The sequence below is a fragment of the Hemitrygon akajei genome, chromosome 27 (genome assembly GCF_048418815.1).
Source record: "Hemitrygon akajei chromosome 27, sHemAka1.3, whole genome shotgun sequence".
NCBI classification, from domain to species: Eukaryota; Metazoa; Chordata; class Chondrichthyes; order Myliobatiformes; family Dasyatidae; genus Hemitrygon; species Hemitrygon akajei.
Window position 1 is genome coordinate 30,509,393 of NC_133150.1, and position 22,196 is coordinate 30,531,588.

The 22,196-nt window shown below is 40.0% G+C and overlaps 1 protein-coding gene across 1 annotated transcript in view; it reads left to right on the plus strand.

Annotated features, from left to right (window-relative positions):
* Window positions 1-2,555: 2,555 nt before the first annotated feature.
* LOC140717223 (lysine-specific demethylase 9-like) overlaps window positions 2,556-22,196 on the plus strand; it is a 79,930-nt gene continuing 60,289 nt past the window's right edge. Inside the window, exons 1-2 of the mRNA XM_073030551.1 lie at window positions 2,556-3,058; window positions 14,768-15,438. Coding sequence (XP_072886652.1) covers window positions 2,614-3,058; window positions 14,768-15,438 — 1,116 coding nt within the window. The 5' untranslated portion in view covers window positions 2,556-2,613. The remainder of the gene's footprint in view (window positions 3,059-14,767; window positions 15,439-22,196) is intronic.

Sequence of the window (22,196 nt, forward strand, 5' to 3'; positions counted from 1 at the left end):
GAACAGAACTGCACACAATAGTGTAGCCTAAGTGGTGTTTTGTAAAGTTGCAACATTATGTCCCAACTGTTGGTCAGAATGAGAATTAGGTTTAATATCACTGACATACTGCATGACTATGGTAAACATCCCATATAATTCTTCATCACCTTGTCATCCTTTGTTACTCTCAGGAAACTATGGACTTGGACTCCTAGATTCTCCGTTCAACAACATTCTCTAGTTCCCGACCACTTATTGTATATGTCCTACCCCTATTAGACCCTTCAAACTGTATTACCTCGTACTTTTCAGGATTGAAGTCTATCTGCCAATGCTCTGCCCAGCTTTTGAACTGATCTAGATTCTGCCTTATGGACCCTCTTCACTATCCAACACATCTCCAATTCTCATGCAGTCTACAAATACTCTAAACATACCTCCTACATCCACATCCAGTTTGCTTATATCACAAATAACAAAGGTCCCAGCACAGATTCATGTGGGACACCACTGACCCACAGTTAGAAAAGCATTCTTCAACCACGAACCTTTGCCTCCTCTCACTTAGCCAATTTTGGACCCAATTAGCAACCTTGCCTTGGATCAGCTGAATGTGCTGGGTGGGTCATGGTAAAAGACTTTAGTAAATCCATGTAGGCATCTTCTACTACCCTGCAAGCATCAAACCTCTTAATTACCTCCTCAAGAAATTCAAAATGTTCATAAATTCTATCCCTTAGAACAGGGTTTTCTATCCTGGGGTCCATAGCATTAAAAAGGTTGGGAAACCTTGCCTCAGAATTTTCTTTAATAATTTCCCTATGACTGGGGTAAAACACATGGTCCAATAGTTAACTTGCTTATCCCAGCTGTGCTAGTTAGAAGGATATTGCTGACAAAGCCAGCATTTATTGTCCATTCCAAATGGCCCTTGAGAAGATGGTGAGCCACTTTTATGAATGCTTCTAGACTTCGTGGTGAAGGCACTCAGCAGTCTTGTCAGATATGGAATTCCAGAAATTACAGCAAACTGATGACGGTACACCATTATAGAGAACAGCTCTGATAATCCACCATCAGATTGATTAATAATCCACAATCATTAAAGCACGTCAATGTGAAAACGTACTTTCAGCGTTTAATTAAGATCTTCAGGAACCTTTCCCTCAGACAGCTCACAGGATCCTGTTCCCTGCCCATTCACCCCCTCCTTCACTTCCACTCAGGGCTCTAAACAGTCCTTCCAGGTGCGACAACACTTCACCCGCAAATCCGCTGGGGTCGTCTTTTGTGTCTGGTGGTCCCGGTGCGGCCTCCTCTACATTGGTGAGACCCGTCATAAATCAGGGGACTGCTTTGTCAAGCACCTCTGCTCCAGTCGCCAAAAGCAGAACTTCCTGGTGGTCAAACATTTTAATTCCAATTCCCATTCCTGTTCTGACATGCCAGTCCCTGGCCTCCTCTTGTGCCACGATGAAGCCACCCTCAGGGTGGAGGAGCAACACCTTATATTCCGTCTGGGTAGCCTCCACCCTGATGGCATGAGTATCAATTTCTCCTTCAGGTAAAAAAACATTCCTCCCCCCTCCCCTCTTCTCAGCTGCCTATCACCTCCCCCTGGTGCCCCTCTTTCTTCCCTTTCTCCTGTGGTCCACTTTCCTCTCCAGACCTTTACCTCTCATGCCAACCTACCTTCACCTATCACCTCCTTCCCCTCCCTCCAAGTTCTTTATTCTAGCATCTTCCCCCTTCTTCAACACTCCTGATTAAGTGTTTCGGCTTAAAATGTCAACTGTTTCTTTATTTCCAAAGAAGCTACTTGGCCTGCTGGTTCCTCCAGCATTTTTGTGTGTTCTCCTTTGGATCTCCAGAATCTGCAGATTTTCTCGAGTTTTTGTCCTGTACCCCATTAAACGCTCCTCAGCCCCGTCGTCTTTAAACCCTGTATCCTACTCTGATCGTTTTAAATTTACCTTGTTCATTGGAAATATATACTAAAAGACTACCCAGCATCGAAAAAGAAGTGTGCTGGAGTAACCTCGGAGAGAGGGGGAAAAAAAACTCGGGTCAATCCACGCGCAAAACCTGGGGTGCCGGATTATCGGAGTCTCTTTTCTTAAACGTTCCTGGATGGGGACATGTGTGACATGGGGATCGAAGTTTCCCGTTAACTGTGGATCTGATTAAAACAACCCCCCATCCCTCCAATTTAGGGAGAACAACATGTTGTAGATTTGAACTTGGAGCAACGTCTCTGGACCGAAGAAATATCTCGACCTAACTCACCCCTTCCCTCCACAGCCGCTGCTTGACCTGCTGAATTCCTCCAGCACTTTGCAAGTTACTCTCGATGGAGAATACACTGCAACACGATTTCATTCTTGGTACGAACTATTTTGAAACTATATAGTTTCAAACCAACTATTTTGGTGTAAGTTTAATTGAACTAAGTAAATACCCACAGGAAGGACCTCGACTGGCTGTATCTCATCGACGCTGCGGGGAAGGCCGGCCGGTCCTATGACGCCACCACCACTGACTTGCCCCGCTTCCGGGAGCCGTGCTGCGGTGCACGCGCCACTCTTTCCGTCGGGCCCTTCCGGCAGCTCGAGACGTCACTGCCGGTTTGCGATGGCGCAGCTCGGCCTGATCCGCCTGAAGGCGCCGAACAAGGAGTCGCGGGATCGGGAGTCCGCCGGGCTCAGACCCGACCCGGGTCCGGGCTCCGGCCCACACCCTGCCGCCAAGCGCCGTAAAACTCACCATCACGGCCTTATGCGTGGACCCGCGACCTCGGCCCCTGCGCTCCGTTACCCGCCCCCCGCTCATGTCAGCGGTGGTATACCTGCCGCCGTGTACTCGGTGTGTCCGCCGCCGCCGCCGGGATCTGGCCCTGGCCTCGGCTCTATCCCTGCCGCCGGGCCTACCCCCTGCCCGCGCCCAGCCCCCGCCCTCGCGGCCGGCGGCACCTCCCTCCCCAAGACGAGGAACCCGAAGGATAAGCACCTACACCGGGACAAGGAGAAGAAGCACCGGCCGCGTAAAGAGAATAGCGACGGCGGGCCTCCGCACAAAGGTACGAGGGTCTTCATATGTTAGGTGGAGCTGCTGAAGACACGCGGAAAATTTAAAGCCCTCGGTGGGGTCTGTGCAAACATTCGGGTGTCTCACTTTCTAAACGTAAAAGACGGGACCTCCCCGTAGTGCAGTATCCTTCATCGGTTACATGTTTCAGTAGTGGGTCTTGAGCTCACAACCATCTGAAAACTCAGCCGCTGCTGATGAGTAAGACTGGGGATTTTGTGTGTTTTTTCTCAGACCGAATCTTAAGATTGGGGATAAAGTTTTCTAAGCTAAGCTACGACACTCAGAGCTAAAATTTGATCATTTGCTTGTGTTGGTTGTGTCATCTCGGTAAGTTAAATTGACTGTCATGTTCGCTTTCATATCTACACGGGGAGATAAATTCATCAGCGACAATGCGCTTTGAGAAGTTCAAAGCACAACATAAAACGAAGTTGTTTCCTTAGTTGCATTTGGAGACTGTCCTGTATTTAACTCAGTTTGTTAGCGTTGGTCATCCAGTTTTGGGGCATGACTTTTAGTGACAAATATGGTTGAGACTATTATTTTTTTGTAAAATTGTGTCGTTTATGATAAATTATTTTGCTCCAACTACAAAATGAAATTTTGATCTTTGCTAAATTGGATCGTGGAAATACATTTAAAGTTTACTAATTTTTCAAAACAGGATTAGGCTGTGCATCTTGGAGTTGGTTGTAACTGGATTAGCTTTTAAATTTGTAAGGTTGAAGCTGTAATTTGCTGTGAGATTTTGGTGCCTCGGGAATAAACTTTTCACTGTGAAGTGTGACAGATCTGTTTTAAAAAAAAATGAGCATTGGCTGTAGAGGCAATGGCCTCTTTGGGTTGTGGTTTTATTGACTGAAGATCAGTCATGGAGAAAAAAGAAATCTTATTCAATTGTTGTTTTTCGCAGTTGCACATCCAAAAGTGTAGAATCATAAAAGTAAAGTATCTGTAATTGGGAAAATAAAGCGGTCCCACAGGAATGATTTGATATCACCAGTTATGTATTTAGGTGTTTGATTAGGGTTATCTGTTAGTCCAGTATACTGGGAAAACTCCCTTGCTCTTCAAAATGGTGATGGTGTTTTTTTCATTTTTAGTCAGGAATAGTGAAGGTTTTGGATTAACATCCAAACTGAATGATAGGGATAGTTGGTGTGAAATGGGGCATGTTGCTAAGAGTGAACATGGGTGTTTCTAATAGTAATGATATTTTGCTGATAGACAATTCCATCTGTCCTAACTCAGTACACAACAATGTCCTCTGTTGCTCGTATCTGGAGCTCCATTAGATTTGGTTTATTTACTGGATTTGAAGAGGCATAATAGTGCATCATGTGCTTGGGATGTTCAGTAACTTTTGATATGTAGTTACTGTTTATTTTGGTAAAGGGGATAAAGAGGGTTGGACTGGAAGTATGGTCTTGGTACTTTCATTAATTATCAGATGTACTGTTAATTATTTTTACTGTTAAAGGGCTGGGAAGTAGGCTAGCAAGAGAGTACAAGGTGAAAAATGCTGGATTAAGTATACCTTGTACGTAATTTATGGGCTTATAACTCAAGTGGCAATAGAAGTTTCCAGAAAGCTATAAAAATCTAAATACTTCTTAGATTTACTTAAAATAAAGCTGCTATTCAATTCAGCTTGCAATGATCCTTAAACTGGAAAAGCAGTTACTGTCTGTTACCAGTGATTGGCTTTAAAATGTCTTCCTGGGGCATTTCAGACTAGCCAATTAACATCCCCCATAGTAGAATATCCCATATACTAAGACACTTATAGAACGAACGTCGAGTCAATTTTAGGAAAGGATATCAACCTGATGGATGAACTCTTTCTCCTGGAGAGGAGAGTTTGACCTGTCAAGTATTTCCAGTGTTTACCCATTTGGGGAGTGGGGTGTGGGGGGAACGAAGCTGTAAAGGTTCTATTTGGAGCCCAGGTGATTTCTTTGCAACTTGTATGTTTGCTTCCAGCATGATTACCAGGGAAAACAGCCCTGTTCTGCAATTTACATTTTGGAATCTTTAATACTCACTTGTGAAGCCAAATAGAACCTTCATTTGAAGTCCAACTGAATCTGCTGCGTGAGCAAGACAGCCAAGTTGCATATCCATTAAATCACTCAGCTTTGAATTTAACTGTCTCATACCCTCACCCACGTCTTGAGGCTTGACGTGAATTTTACTGGCCATATCTAGCATCAAGCTCTGTTAACTAACACTATGATGTTTGCTATCCTATTGGCAGAAGTTTGTAGGCTCCTCGTTTTTTTAAAAAGTTGAAAGTTCAAGTTCAAAGTAAATTTCTTATCGAAACACAAATGTCACAATATGCTTTCGTAAGATTTATTTTCTTGCAGGCATTTACAGTCAAACAAGTTTTAGTAATCGTTGAAAGCTGCACTCAAACACAGACTGACAAACAATCAATATGCAAAAGAAGCCAAACTGCGCAAATACAGAAAAACTGATCATAATTAATAAAATTGAGAACATGAGTTGCAGAGTCCTTGAAAGTAAGTATATAGTTCTGGAATCAGTTAGGTGTTGAGTGTTATAACGTCCTGTTTCCTGTTTTCTTGCCTTTCCTTTCTATATCAGTGACATCCAATTCTACTATTCTCCAGGGTCTCTCAGCTTACCAATACTGGCCTCTTGTGCATTAAAAACTTCCATTTTTTCCAATATTAATGGTTGGTCTTTCAGCTGTACAGGTAAGTTTTGCATTTCCATATAACTGCTTCATTCTCCAAGGCTGCTCTTTGGTGATATCTCCTTTGATTACAGTTTTTTTTTGCTAATGCACCTGTGAGCTGTTGTTGGACATTCTTTGAGGTAGACCTGCTGTGTAAGTGCACGTCATTGTCTCGCCTGAAAGCTGACACCTTTGGCGTTGCAACAATCCCTTACTGCAGCTGCATAGTGCAAATTAGCCTAGATTTTGTGCTCCAGTTTCAGAAGTCAGACAAATCAAGATTGCTAAAAATTCTTCAACTATGGTTTTATATTTGGCATTTAGGCTTTCAGAATTATAATAAATTTATTTTTAAAAGGATGTAATAGAGATGGAGCAGGTGCAGAAGAGATTCACAAGGATATTTCCTGGATTGGAGGGCTTGTGTTATCAGGAGAGATTTGTTGAGCTGGGTCTTTCTTTTATAGAGTGACAGAGGCTGAGGATTGACATGATATAGCTGAATAAAAGAGAGAGGCACAACTACAGGAGCACAAGAGGGTAGGCTGTCCAACATCAAAGCCCAAATGCAATCATCACCATTTTAAAGAGCAAGGGGATTTTCTTAGTGCTGGACGAACAGATACCCTTCACCAAACACCTATCTATATAATTGGACATTATCAAAACATTCTTTGTGGGACATCATGTTATTTTCCAAGTTACACATTCCAACAGCCATGTTTATCCCAAGAAAAATTTGTTTCTTAATCTGATTGAATTGTTGTGTTTGTAGGACAATTTCAAAAGCTGAATTCATTTCACACTTAGGTACCTAAAATATAGCGGTGAGTTCCTACCTGTAGTACTGAAGGCCTTGACAAGATTTCATGGACTAGCTGTGGAGTCATTGGTAAAGGACTGCAGAAATTCATTGCCACAACTGAATGAAGAACACTTTTGCATCCAAGTCATGAACTTTAAACCCTATTTCAAATCCTCTGTGGGTGGAGAGGGGGGTGTGTTGTAGCTAATTGCAATACGAATGGAAGATGACTGTGTCAGATGCTTTTCTAAAGAGATGGTAGACCAAATCCTTATTTATCTCTGTGTATAAGCATCCAGTCCATTATTTCAAGAGCAGAATTCTTCATTGTGTCCAAGTCAAGACTGCACCTAAAAAAAATGATTTAGTTGCTCTGCTTAAATTGCCTGTCTACAATATTAAGTGTATTTAAAAATACTCCATTAGTTGCAAGGTGCTTTGAAGGTTATAAATTTATCACCTTGAATTGTATGTCTTTCTGATGCATTTTCATTCTGTAAATAGGTATCAGATGGATACCTGTCATGGGCTTGCTTAGATAATATACCTAATTCATTTATTGTTGCTCAGATATATTCTGCCCAAGTCCATTGATAGGGTAGATAGATAGAAACTTCTTTCTGCTGATGGAGTATGTAAGACAAGGAACATAAAGTTAAGATAGAAGTTAATACTTCATGCAAGAATGATATAAACATGGAATTGTTTATAAAACACAGTGAATACTACTAAATTTGCTATATTAGGGATATGGAGTGAAACTGTGTGGATGGGATTAGTAACAATTCAGTTATCACTTGGTGGAGTAAACACAAGAGGATGAATAGCCTGTTCCTGTTTGGTTTCCTGTTTCTCGTGACTCATTGAAGATTCCTAGCCTTGTATTTAATGTGGCCTTGCGCATTCCTGTATAAGACTACAAATCTCTAAGATATCTCTATAATTCCTATGACATCATCAAAGACCATGCCTCCATCTTATTTCCTCTTCCTGGAATTTTCTTCCATGAGTTAATGTGCTACTTCAATCTTCTCTCTTTACCCTTCTGCTCACCCACCGTAAAAATCCTTCAACTTGTTGCTTGCTTTTGTCTTATTATCACTGTGAAGCATAGGGTCATATAAAAGTACAGCACAGAAGCAGGCCCTTCTGCCCATCTAGTCCACGCTGAGCCATTAAACTGTTTACACCCATCAACCTATACTGGGACCACAACCCTCCAAATCCATACCATCCATGTACCTATCCAAACTTTTGAATGTTGAAATCAACCTCACATGCATTACTTGTACTGGTAGCTCATACCACACTCTCATGATTCTCTGAGTGAAGAAGTTTTCCTTCATGTAACTTTTAAACTTTTCACCTTTCACCCTTAGCCCTTGACTGCTGGTTGTAATCCCACCCCAACTTTAGTGGAAAAGCCTGCTTCCATTTACCCTTTCTGTACCCCTCGTAATTTTGTATACCTTTATCAAATCTCCCCTCAATCTTCTACATTCCAAGGAATAAAGTCCTAACTTATTGAATCTTTTCTTATAACTCAGGTCCTCCAGACTTGGCAACATCATTGTAAATGTTCTTTGTACTCTTTCAACCTTATTTGCATCTGTTTTAATGATGTCCTGTATATTCTGGTGGTTTTAGTTTGATTGCAGATGGGGGGGCTGGGGGTGGGGGATCTATATTTTTAAACCCTGCTTGTGTTACTGAGTGGAAGCAATTGTGAGAAAAGTAAAACGTGGAGCAATTTACCATGCCAAGCTTTCTTACATAGTCTAATATCAAATATGTCCTTGAACGAGAGGGGGTTGAGCAGTCTTGGAATAACCATGTGATTTTTATTTTATGGATTGTTGCGTGCACCTTGTCTGCATGCAAGTGCTGGAGTTGGGATGAGTTATACGTTAATGGTCCTTTTACTGCTTAGTAAAGAGGTAATGGCAAAATCTGCAATGCTGACACTATTTTACATGCTGCTGGTCTCAAAAATATCATTGTAATCAGATTTGTATGTTACCTGTCTAGTAATGTGTAAAGATCCAAAGCAAATTGAAAATGACTTAAAATAGCAAAAACTAAGTCAACGTTGAATGTTCTCTAGTTCTCATAACAAAATGAAGTGTTTTTTTATATATTAAAGCTATTTTGTAGTCAGGTGTTGATGAGGAAAAGAGTTGATTGATGTGCACTAAGGGCGAACTCATCCTGTGCTGACAACTCCAGGCATTCTCCACCACTGGGGCTGGCTAGTTTATTAAAAGCTTTCAGTTGTTCTGTAGTGCTGTTAGTGGATTATCACTGAATCTGTACCAAATATACTTTTTTTAAAATCACACGTTCTTGCTATTACTGCTGCTGCGCGAATCTCACTAGAATTGTTTTGCTTTTTCAAGTCAAAACTTGCCCTTCCCATATTTCCATCAAGCTGTGTTTTAATTGGACTTCAAAGTGTAACGTACTGTTTAAAGTTGGTGCCAGTTACTTCCTGGTAATGATCTCAGTAACAGTGCAGCATTCTTGTCTATGCTGGTTATCTGGTCAAAGTCTACCGCACTTGGTACCTTGGTAACGGAACGAAAAATAAACCCAAACAGTGTTGTACATTCAACTCAACTTGCTATAGCCAAAGTAGTTTCTTGACTCATAGAATGAGTTCTACTTTGATGAACTTGAGGGCTACAGTGTCAGTAGTGTACGTTGATCTTTTATGACCCAAAGATGTGCAAAAAAATTTTAGTCAATGAAATAATTCAACAATATAGTTCTGTATTGTGAGAAATGCATCAAGCCCTGCAATATGATGGTTATTTATGGTGTGTTTCTTTTTATGAAGTTGGATGAGTGGTAAGTATTGTTATGATACTGGGGAAACTTTGAACACCACACGCAATCCTGAAATAATGTGCGGGTTCTTCTGTTCATACAAGATTAGACTGTGGCTTGAACATTACTTAGATCTTTGCAGATTTCACTTTTGTGGCAATATAAGCTCTTTTTTAAGTTGCATTTTTAGGCTAGAGTGCCAATTGCAACCTGTCTTATACCTTGATGTGGAGTTCAACCAAGTGAAACATATTAGAATCTTTTGAAATTGGTAGTTAAATCTCTGGTCAGAGAAGTAGCTTTGTATGACTATCAAAATCAGGTTTAAGGTGAATGGTAGGGGAGTCCAAAATTATTGGCCTCAGGTTTCGAGTCAGAGGGCAAGATTTAAAATGGACCTGAGAGGCAACCTTTCCACCCCGACTGTATTGAGTATATAGCGTGAACTGTCACAGAATGTGATTGAGGTAGCTGTAATAATATCAATGAAGAAACACTTGGATAGGTACAGGAGGGGATGGGCTTATCAGAAACACTGGCATCATGAAATTAGTTTTGTGGTAGCGGTATGGTACAAGATATTTTAAAAATATATAAGGTACAATCTTCAGGCTCCTATACCTTCTCAATGGTGGTAAACAGGAGAGCATGTGTCCCAGATGGTGAGCGTCTTTAATGAGGGTGTTGTCTTCTTGAGGCACTACCTGTTGAAGATTTCCTTGATGGGGTTATGCCCGTGATGGAGCTGGCTGAGTGTGCAACCCTCTGCCACCTCTTTTGGTTCGGTGTTTGGAATATGTGCTGGGCACAGGAAATTAGGACAAGGTAGGTGGCCATTGTACCCAGCCTGGACTCGTCCTTCAGGATCTGTATCGTGCTGCATTGTTCTGTGATTTGATGATTACTCTCAGGTGGGGAAAAGTGGAAATGTTTAAGAAAAGAATTCTAAATCTTAAGGGCTGCATATTTGAAAAAAATGGTCACTATGTAGAATGATGAGAGTTGGATGTATTTGAGGCTGGAAATGAAGTCCAGAGATCAAGGTTTGAAGAACTTCTGTTTAGGATGATATTGGTTAGTATCTTCAATGCATGTGGGGAACCAACATTTCATTAGGTTCAAATTGTGATTGTTGCCAAGGTTCTAATGTCACAGTCCCATGGAATAGCTAGCCAAAATTAAAAGCCCCAGAAACATTCACTACCACATGTAGCAGGAAATAAGTGTGCCGATTATTTGCCTTGTGTTTAGAATTTCCAAATTAAGGATTCTTGTAGAGCTTGATGAGGGAGCCCACTTTTCCAGATTTGAATGGCAAATATTTGGCTTTGATCTCTGTTGAACATTGCAGCCAACTGGTTTCAAAATCAAGACAAATTTGGAATAAGCTTCCCTGCAACTCACTAGACCTACAGTGCTTTAGTTAAGTTTTAAGTTTATATGACTCATTTTGGAATTAACAAAAAATTGGTTATTAATTGATCAAAGGTGGGATGTCTGGGAGTTTTTCTTTGTTAGCTGAAATATGGTTGTGAATGCTTTCATCAGCTATCCCATATCAGAGAAATTTCCCACAATCTGCATTTTAATGAGGCAATTTTTAAAATTATACTTTTTTTGTTTGGTCAGGGTGGGAATTTAAATACCTCCATGATTGATGATAAGCCTTGCTGAATAACAAGGTGGAACTAAAATTGAAAGAGGTCAGTTGATCCTGTTCACCAGATCATAATATCATTGTCATTGTACACTTGATCCAGCCAAATCTAGCAATATCCATGTATCGGGTTTGTTGCTGCATGTAGCCATGCATGACAATATAACTATGTCAATCATCCACCCTTCAGTTTAGCTCCTAAAGCAGCAGCATAGTACTTTTCATTTCCTAACATCTGTGCACCACGCAGCACCAAGTGTGACAAGATCAGTTTTCAGCTTTGAGGCCAGTATAAATTGGAGCCAGTTTTGAGGACAGAGACTTGGTATGTCAGACTGGTTTCTCGTGTGTATCTCCACCTATAAAAAGATTCCTGAGCCAGCGTGGATAACTTCAGTTACCACTATTCTGAATTGATTCTGAAGAGGTAATTGACATAGCTGCATTATCACAGCAAAATGTGGGAACAAAAATGTTACAGGGTTATAGTGGAATTTGGCAAGGCAGTGAATCATGAAAACTATATTCAGATCTAGTTAAAACTGACTTCCTTTCAACTTTAGTACTGCTTTGTTATTACATTGCTAAGAAATATATTGGATGTACAAGAACATTTGTTGCAAATTTTTTCTCCATTTACCACTGGGATCTTAGCACATGCCTCTTCCCTCCCACCTTGTTGTCTGAGGAAGTTAGCTAAGTCCTGCTACCCTACACCATATCATTCTGCTGGTCAATTTGCCAGTCTTTCAGTAATAAACACTTGTTTTTGTTTAACCTTTTGAGTAGCCAGAATTGGTATTTATTGTCATATCAGTTTGTGCTTAATTATACCCTGCACAAGGCTGCCATTTAGTAATACCACTCTTCCAGACAGAGACCTTCTAAAGAATGAGGCATTAATAATATTCAGCTAATTCAGGACTGGGGATGCTGAATATAAAAGGTTAGTTGGGATATTTTAAGATGGTTGCTATTTCAAACTATTTTCCTTTACTTAAAAGATTTTTTAGTGTCTATATCATTTCAGTAGCAAATAAAGCATGTTTCTTCCTACTATTTTAGAAAGTGAGTTTCTGTCCCAAAATCACTATGAATGTAAGCAATGCAGTTGTGCTGGTGATGACTGTCCATTGGACAATCCATATAAGGCCTTGAAATGTATCCACATCTCACTGTCTCTACTCTTTTCAGAAGCAGAATACTTTGGGAAGAATGGGATGCACTCCAAGACTTGATCTCTAAGTGCCAATATCTTTTGAGGCCATTATCTTTTGGTAAATGTAATCTGGAAAGAATGTCCCACATTTTTTCAAAGAAAAAAACATGCTTGTCATTTTGCTGCGAAAACCATCGAGAGCATCGGCTTAGTAAAGACCTATTAATGGCTTTCTGCAGGATTCTGTGATCACGGTGGCTTTGCAGTATATTAGTATTCCTGCAGCCTTTGTGATTGTGGTGCACTCTATGCTCACATTGTCAGTATATCACAATATTATAACCTGAAAACCTGAGACAACATATTCGTCTTCATTTATAACTATCTTGTATTTTCTTTTTACTGGTGTCATATAATGAAACCCTTTTTCTGAAATTTTTCTTGTACCTCATTTGAGCATTGTAGCCAAATCATGTCCAGTTAAGAGAATTTTATTCTCTTTCAGGTGATCTTTTGAAGTGCCAAGCCTTTAAATAAAACTGTTAAGAATATTAGAGTAGGCCCGTCAAATAAAAACATAGGTGTGTGCATGAAGAAGAAAATATGTTTGAAATCTCTTTACTGTGTTTGCTGAGAAACTACTTAAAACCATAAGACAAGAGTAGAATTAGACCATTCAGCCCTTCACATCCATTCTATCATTACTGAGGTATTATCACTCTTAACACCATTCTCTTACCTTCTCCCTGTAACCTTTGAAGTCCTTACTAATCAAGAACCTATTAACCTCTACTTTAAATACACCCAATGACCTGGCTTCTATAGTCATCTGTGGCAATGAATACCACAGATTCACTACCCTCTGGCTAAACAAATTCCTCCTCATTTATGTTCTAAAGGGTTGTTGTAGTTTGAGGTTGTGCTCTCTGGTCCTCCACTATAGGAAATGTCTTCTCATCCACTTTTTCTAGGTCTCTCAGTATTCAGTGGGTTTCAATCAGATCCACCCTTTATTCTTCTAAGCTCCAGCAAATACAGACCCAGAGTGATCAAGTGCTTCTCATGTGTTAACTCTTTCGTTCCCAGAATAATTTTTGTAAACCAGTACATCCTTTCTTAGATAAGGGACCCAAAACTGCTCACAATACTTAACAACACACACAAAATACTGGAGGAACTCGGCAGGCCAGGCAGCATCTATGGAAAAAAAGTACAGTAGACATTTCAAGCCAAATCCCTTTGGCAGGACTGGAGGGAAAAAAAGCTGAGGAGTAGAATTGAAAGGTGGGGGGAGGGGAGAGAGCAAGAGGGGGAGGTTTTGCCTGTCACCTTGTGGTTCTCTTCCCCACCTTTTGAAACTACTACTCAGCTTTTCTTTTCTCCAATCCTGCTGAAGGGTTTCAGCCCGAAATGTTGACTGTACTTTTTTCAATAGATGCTGCCTGGCCTGCTGAGTTTCTCCAGTATTTCGTGTGTGTTGCTTGAGTTTTCAGCATCTGCAGATTTTCTTTTTGTGATTTGATCACAATACTTAAAAGTGCGGTCTCACCAATGCCTTATATAGCCTCAGTATTACATCCTTGCTTTTATATTGTCATTTTGAAATGAATGCTTTTCTTATACCAACTCAGCCTGCAAGTTAACCTTTAAGGAATCCTGTATGAGGACTTCCAAGTCCCTTTGCACCTCTGATTTCTGAATTTGCTCACCATTTAGAAAATAGTCTATGCCTTTATTCCTTCACTATAGTACATAACCATAAATCTCCCTACACTGTATTTCATCGGTCACTTTTTTGCTCATATTCCTAATCTCTCTCAATCTTTCTGCAGATTTCCTGCTTCCTCGCTGCTACCTGCCCCTTCATCTATTTTTGTATTGTCCGCAAACTTGGCCATAAACTATTAATTCCGTCATCCAAATCATTGACATATAACATGATGATAAGTAATCCTGAGGAACACCTCGAGACACTGGTAACCAAGCAGAAATGATCCTCTTTATTCCCATACTTTTCCACTTGCCAGTCGACCAGTCTTTTATCCTGTCACATCGTACAGCAAAGTTTAAAATAAGGTAAATCTAAGTAATAAGCATTAGCTAACATTAAAAAAACTCAGCTTGGACTAGGAAAATTAGTCTGAGGAATATTTAAACTAAAGTTTTGCAATATTGAATCGTCAAATGGAGAAGGGGAGGCAGTCAACTATTTTAATGACAATTCAAAGTTTATAGCAATAAAGAGCTTGGATTTATATAATTAGTTTGATCTCAAAACATTCCAAAGTGCTTAACATTTTTCACAGAAATTTCTGGCATGGGAGGAGCCCATTTAGACCTTTGTGTCCATGTACAGTTGTTGTGATACCAGAAAGTATTTCCCTCAATTCATTTAGTAAGGCCACCTATATGAAAGAGAAGGGTATTAATGTCCTGTGTGATAGAATGACAGGATAAATTTTCTTATCGTGTTTTAATGGGTTAGAATATTTTCAGTTATTGAGTTATATGTATTTGATGCACTATTAACATTTATTTCCCTCACAGGTGGCTCTGATGAAAATGGGAAAAGTCGGAGACCAGATGAATACTTGGGCAAAAAGACAAAGAAAAAGAAGAAAAAGAAACATAGAGAAGGTGAACGACCAAGGCAGTTAAAAATGTACAATAAAGAGGTGCAGACAACCTGCGCAGGGCTCACTCGTGTTGCCCTTGATACTTTGGGGCAAGGTTCTTCTGATGAATCGAGTATAATCAACCAAGCTTCGATTAAGCATGAGGAGGAGCTCAATAGGTTGGACCTGAAAATGAGCCATTGTCCCATCCCTTCGTGTGCACAGTTGCCATACTTATCACATAAAGACTACTGTGTCCGGAAAGGATTCTTGCGGACAGGTTCCTCTAAGTATGCCCACTTAATTCATGTGGAGCATCAGCCAAATGGTGGTGCGCCAGTGCTCCATGCCTACATGGACGAACTCTCTTTCTTGTCTCCTATGGAGATGGAGAGGTTTGCTGAAGAGTTCCTTGCATTGACTTTCAGTGAAAATGAGAAGAGCGCAGCGCACTACGTAATGGCCATCATACATGGAGCAGCAGCCTACCTGCCAGACTTTCTGGATTACTTTGCTTTCAACTTCCCCAACACTCCAGTAAAAATGGAAATTCTTGGGAAGAAGGATATAGAAACTACAACCATTTCAAACTTTCGGTCTCAGGTAAGGTTTAATGCTTTATGGTCTTTCTGCTTTTAATCAAATTTTGAAAAGTAAAATGAAATATAAAATGACTGTGTAGAACTAATGCCCAGCAAAGGGTCCTGTTAAAACAATTGTAAAGAAAATCCTTATCCATTTAAAAATAATTTGTTGTGTCTGCTTTAAATTTTACACCACCCTTTCAAAGCACCTCCATATTTAATTGACTTGTCTCTAGATGGTATATGTCTGTAGGGATACAAGTTGTACTGTTTTGGATGTTGTTTCTTGTACAGATGGAAACTTCCACCACTTATGTAGCATTGACTGTCAGTCAAAATGGTAATGGTGATGCCTTAGGTTCGAAGACAGTTATTACCCCATAACCATCAGGCTTCTGAACCAGAGTGCATAACTTCATATGCCTCAACTCTGAACTGATTCCACAACCTATAGAGTCTTTGAAAGTGAGTCCATAACTCATGTTCTTAATATTATTATTTTTTCTTTTTGTATTTACACAACTTGTCTTTTGTACGTTGTTTGTCCATATTTGTCTGTTGTGCTTCATTGTATATACTATGAATGCCCTCAAGAAATTGAATCTTAAGGTGGTATATGTACTTGGATAAATTTAATTTGAGCTTTGAAATATCTGTCACCTCAAGCTAAACACCTGCCAGGCATAAACTGGCAGACTGACAAATTTCCACTCAATAGCGAAGGGTGTTACCAACTACCTTATAATGGATTACTCTCACCAATTATTAAACTACTTCTCAAAAGCGCCCTTCTAAAAATAAGAAAAAATTGGAATTATGGAAGCCCAGCTGGAAACCAAGATTTGCTCCTGTTCTTGATGCAAGTTTCTCTTAGTTTTGCTAAAATCATATGACATGACTATATTTTATTACTTACAAAGGCATCTTGAGAGGAATAGCATCTTAACCAGTCTAAACTTCATATAGCGCATTCTTGCTGAATTTGATACTTCTTGCTTAAGGCAATCAGAACCATATCTTCTATGGTTTCAAAGTGTGTATACATCATTGGATGTTTTATCCTCTTACATCAAGTTAGAACACAATGTATGAAATAACTAGTACAAATAGGCTCTGAGCCCTTCATGTTGCACCATCGTTCAACAAAGTAACAGCTGAATCTTTTAACTCAGTGCCACCTTCCTGCAGTAACTGCTTGTCCTTAGATTCCCTTTAAATCTACATGCTCACAGCAAAGATAAAGGACAGTAAGGTCTGTTAATGTTATAATCTCTAAATTCTGGTCTTATCCTTGCAGCCTTTGAGTAGTAAAGTGTTAACTGGATACTAAATGCAGAATTCATCCCATGCATTTCATACTCCACTCCAGATACTTCCTGCCTTCCTCTTCGATCCCTTATCTGCAATCCCATCCATTCTTCCTCTGTATGCTTTTAACAGATTTGTTGTGCTCAGTTACTCGTGATAGCAAATTCCACATCTTTACCATTCTCTGGGCAAACAGGTTTTTAAATTCTTTACCTCCACTTGATTTCTTAATGATTATCATTCATGGGCAGTCTTTTCTCCTGCTTACTGTGCACAGGAGCATTCACCATGTCCACATTATCAACATTTTATGACATCAATTACAGGACTCCTCAATCCTATCCTTGCTTGCCAGAAAACCTAGCCTGTTCATCTTGACATGTATAACCTTGAGGTTCTGATAACATATGTTTCAAATCTTGTTTGACCAACCTTTCCAGTATCTCTATATCCTTTTCATGATCTGGCAACAGAACTGCGCAGAATACTTCAAGCTTCTGCAGCACTTTTTAAAATTTCAGATAAGATGCTGGTGCACTCCCTGACTTTAAGAACTTTGGTTACTGCAGGTCTACCTCATTAGCAAACTGCCTGTTGGCAGAAGAGCTGGACTTGATGTGGACCATGTTGCTGCCTTCTACAGGAAGGCATTGAAGGCATTTGAGTTAGTGCACGAAGGCAGTGTGCAGTATAACAGTGGGTGGTTGTCTTGGATATTTCTCTTGCAATCAAAAGACTGTTGGATATTGATAAAGTAAGATGCTGCAGTCTTGTTTCCCTTGTTTGTTAGTGCTGCAAATAGCAGGGGAGCTGTGCGGCCTCACTTGTAGCGAGGACTAGGCCTCAGGCTGTGGGCTTGCCTGCTGCTGTAGTCTAGGAGAGGAGATGCCAAAAGCAGTGTGGCGTGGTGTCCATGCTCAGCTGGAAGTTGGGTTCCAGGATTTGATCAGTGGAAGTGCAAGCTGGATTGCATGCATGTGTTCATCTGCAGAATGCTGGAACTGCACCATCAATTTGCAAGACATGTCACTCAGGAGCTTGAGCTATTTTTTTTGCGTGACTGTAGGTTTGCTATCTTAAATCTGCTGTGTGTGCCTTGTGCTGTGTCTGTTTTGCATCTTGGCCCTGGGGGAACGCTGTTTCGTTCTGCTGTATTCGTGTATGGTTGAATGATAATTAAACTTGAACTGAACTGGAATTTTATTACTCCAGAGGGAATCCAAAGGCTATAGCTTGCCTTCATTTAAATCTTAATGGAGTGTGTTGCAACTTTTTGATAATTTGTCTCTTTGTACTTCTGGCTTTCTCTGCTTCTTCACACTTAGCAATCTTTGGAAGCTGGAAGTACAGCAATGCTAAATAGGCTGACAATCACAATTGCGAGCACTGGGCAACAACAAACCAAGAGGAAGACTTGGAAGAGAAAGTATATTTCAAATTCATTCTGGAAATTGGTGATTGTGTGGGACACTATGCCCTTCAAGAAAATGTAGCAGACTGTGTGAGCAACTAGCAAGACAACTTATTGATTTTTAAAAAGTTGAATTTAATTTTCAGTACACAATACTAATGGAGTTCAATAGTTACAGAAAACTTCAAACACCTGAAAAACTGAAGGGAGGAGGTGGATAGTTGGAAACTGTTGGTTTATCTTGTGTACTAGACATGTTGGCTTTCTACCCTTTACAAGAGATTGCCTAAAACCCTGCCTGCATCTCTTATGCTAATCTATGTTCAGGGTGTCTGTTAAGAGTGTATATCCATCAGTTCTCTAAAAAGGAGCCAAGGTGTTCTACTTAAGTACAAAGCAGATCCCCATATAAAGTTTTGCAATCAACATCATACAAGATACTTTATTGATTCCAAAGGAAATTACAGTATCACAGTAGCATTACAGTTGCACAGATATACAAATATTAGAAGAGAGATAAGAAAAAATAAAAAAAATTAAGTTACCTGAAACAGTCTAACAGGAAGGCGGTCATCACTTCCCTGGTTGTAGGTTGACTCACTAAGAGCACAATGCCGAGGATAAGAATGACCTCGTATAGCGTTCTTTGGAACAGAGCAATTATATCTATTACTAAAAGTGCTCCTCTGTTCAGCCAAGGTGGCATGTAGACTAGAGTGAGAAATGTCCAGAATTGCCAGGATTCTCCACGTTCTACCACAGCCTCTAGTGTGTCCATTTGACTCCTATAACAGAGCCAGCCTTTCTAATTAGTTTATTGAGCCTGTTGGCATCACCCATGTTGATGCCATTGCCCCAGCACATCACCACATGGAAGATTGTACTGGTGACAACAGACTGGTAGAACATGTGAAGGAGAGGCCTGCATACTCCAAAGGACCTCGGTCTCCTCAAGAAGTAGAGGGGATCTGGCCCTTCTTGCACACAGCCTCTGTGTTGGTGCTCCACTCAAGTCTGTCATTGAGGTACACCTTGTAGGTCCTCACCACATCCACGTCCTCACCATCAATAGTAATGGAGCAGTGCAGGCTTAGTCTTCCTAAAGTCCATCACCATCTCCTTTGCCTTACTGATGTTGAGCTGCAAATGATTCAGCTTGCACCATTTGACGAAGTCCTCCAACAGGGCCCTGTATTCATCCTTCCATCCTCCCTTTATACACCCAACTGTTGCTGAGTCATTGGAGAATTTCTGCAGATGACATGACTCAGTGTTGTATCTAATCTAACGTAGCTTGGTCAGTAATACACAAATGTGGCTCATGGAAGAACAGAAGCTGACCTCAGTGCAGTATCTTAACTGCTGAACAATTTCTGATGGATGTCCAGTTGGCAATGGATTGGATAAACGAGTCTGGTTAGTAGCCTCCAAGATCATGCACGTAACTGCATTCCAATGTCAATTTTGGGTCAACTTCGTTTCATTCTGCAACTGGCTGGGTTAACAGATAAAAATCTTTAGCTTACACAGATTGATAGATTTTTGGATATTGGAAGAGTCAAGAGATTAGGATATTTAGATCGACCTAGAAGATCAGCGGCAGTCTTGGCGGAACACACTTGAGGATCCAAACAGCTGAATTCTTGCTATTTTTGCAATGTTGAGTATTGTTCAGTCTGCATTTTGCTTCTTAGCTCATCAAAAATTAGATATAATGAAGTTGGCAAAAACTATGCATTCTTTAACTTACGCTGGAAAAGCTTAGCTCTTGATCACCAATAGCCAAAGCTGGAAGTGGGGGTGGGAGGGTTAATCTTGTGCTTTCAGAATATTTCACTAATGAAAGCTGCAGAAGCATCAAAAAATTATCAGAAATCAAACAAATACCACCCCAAAAGTGCCAATGGAATAATTCCTGTTGTGACTTTTTTCCTTATCCAAGAGGTGATGTAATGTTTATATGAAAGGGAAGTATAGGCCATTCATCTTCTTATGCTTGCACTATCATTCAACAAGGTCATGGCTAATCTCTTTCTCAGCACCACTTTCCTATAACCCTTGATTGTTAAAACTTTATTAATCCAAACATGATAAATTCTTAAAGTGAGTGTGTACCAATTTAGTGACTTTTGTTTTTGCTGACCCAATTTTAAATTACAGCAAAAGGTGGTGACTATTTCACATATTGCTAAAATCATGAAATCCACTTTCTAGTTCTCTGGAGTCCAAATCATTAACATGAATGAAGAACAATTGGATTATCAATGACTTGCCAAAGAGAAACCTTAGAATGCTTATTGCCTTATAAATGCCCTTAAACATTCATGCACTACAGTGTTTGAGGTATTTTACTGAATAGGGGAATGTATCATCAACTTCCATTCAATTCTTTGAATGTCTAGCTGGCAAGTTGGTTGTGAATAATAATTTTGTAAGTTAATTTTGTAGCTCACAATTTTTGCAGCTTAAATAGTCAGTGAAAACAATTACTGAAACATATTGTAACTTGCAGGTAGTTTAACCGGATTTTTAAGAGAAAACAGCACAACAGTGAAATGAAAGCTGGAGGGGTGTGTAATGGCAGTCACAAAGAATACAAACCTTTGCACACAGGACCCTTTTTTTAAAAAAAGAAATGCACTAATGGCCTTGCCTAGTACAGTAGTGGCTTTTCAGAAGATTCAATAAAGCGTGTGTTCATTTTAAAATATAATCTAACCTAATGGGTTCCTTTGTAGGAGCTGCTCCCAGATTAGTGCTTGCTCTGAATAAATGAGGAAGCTGGAAGAATGCCAGAGAGACTGAGTAAGCGAGTGGTTATAAATATTTGCTGAAAGTCTCACTTAGAGACTGTAACTTAGCTGTCTGACTGTGTCCTCGGGTGACGCTGTTTCTGATTAAAGACAAGGTCTTGGCAGTATGTTTGTTGTAAAAGGAGAGCAGCTTGCATTTGCCATATAATCTACCCTTTTAAACCAGTTTGTTCCACTGTGAAACAGTAGTATGATTTGCTTTTATTACTGGCAAAACATTGTTAAACAAATTAATTAATCTTAGTGAATCTGTTGTATCTAAGTGTGTGTGGTTGATTGTTTAGAATAAATATAATAGTGGCATTATACAAAGCAAAAAAGAAAACGCTATTTCTTAAGACATACTGCACAGAAACAGGCCTATTCTACCATGGCCGCCTATCTATACGAATCCCATTTATCAGCACTTGGCTTCTGAGCCTCAGATAGTCAAGTGCTTGTCTGGACATTCTCAGATGTTGACAGTGCCTTCACTGCCACCTCAGACAATGTATACCAATCTCTGGATGAAAAATAGTCATCTCATACGTTCTCTAAACCTCTTAATCCTCATGGTATCGGCATCCCTGTTATGAGAAGTTTACTGCTGCCTACCCTATTTGTGCCCCTCATAGTATCTTTCCAACTGCCATTCCCCCACACATCCCACCCCACTATTTGAAAACATGAGGCAAATGTTATCTTTTCTTTCAGTCAAAAATAGCATGGAAAAGGGACTTTGGGTAGACAAGTCCACACTGACTATTAGCTACCTATTTGCATTAATCGTAGATGAATCCATCTTTTAAATTCTCCTGACATTCTCATCAACTCTCCCCAGATTGTGTCATGCACTGATGTACAAGAGGTAATTTACAGTACACAGTTAATCTGCCGGTTCACATTTCTTTGAGATGTCTGGGGAAACCAGAGCACCCAGAGGAAATCCCCATGGTTACAGAATGTACCAGTAACACTGGAGGGCAGGATCAAACCTAGTCGCTGAAGCTACGCGGCTTCATTTCTGTTAGCTACACCACCGTCCTGTCTTAATTGAAATTTATTTGACTCGCAGAATTTTTCATTTGACCTTTGTTTGCCTGTATCTTAGCAACTATACTCAGCTACCTTGCCCTCAAAGTAAAGTTCAAAGTAAATTTATTATCAAAGTACATCAATGTCACAATATACAGCCATGATTAATTTTCTTGCTGGCATAGTCAATAAATCCATAATAGAATAATAATCATAATATAGTCAATGGAA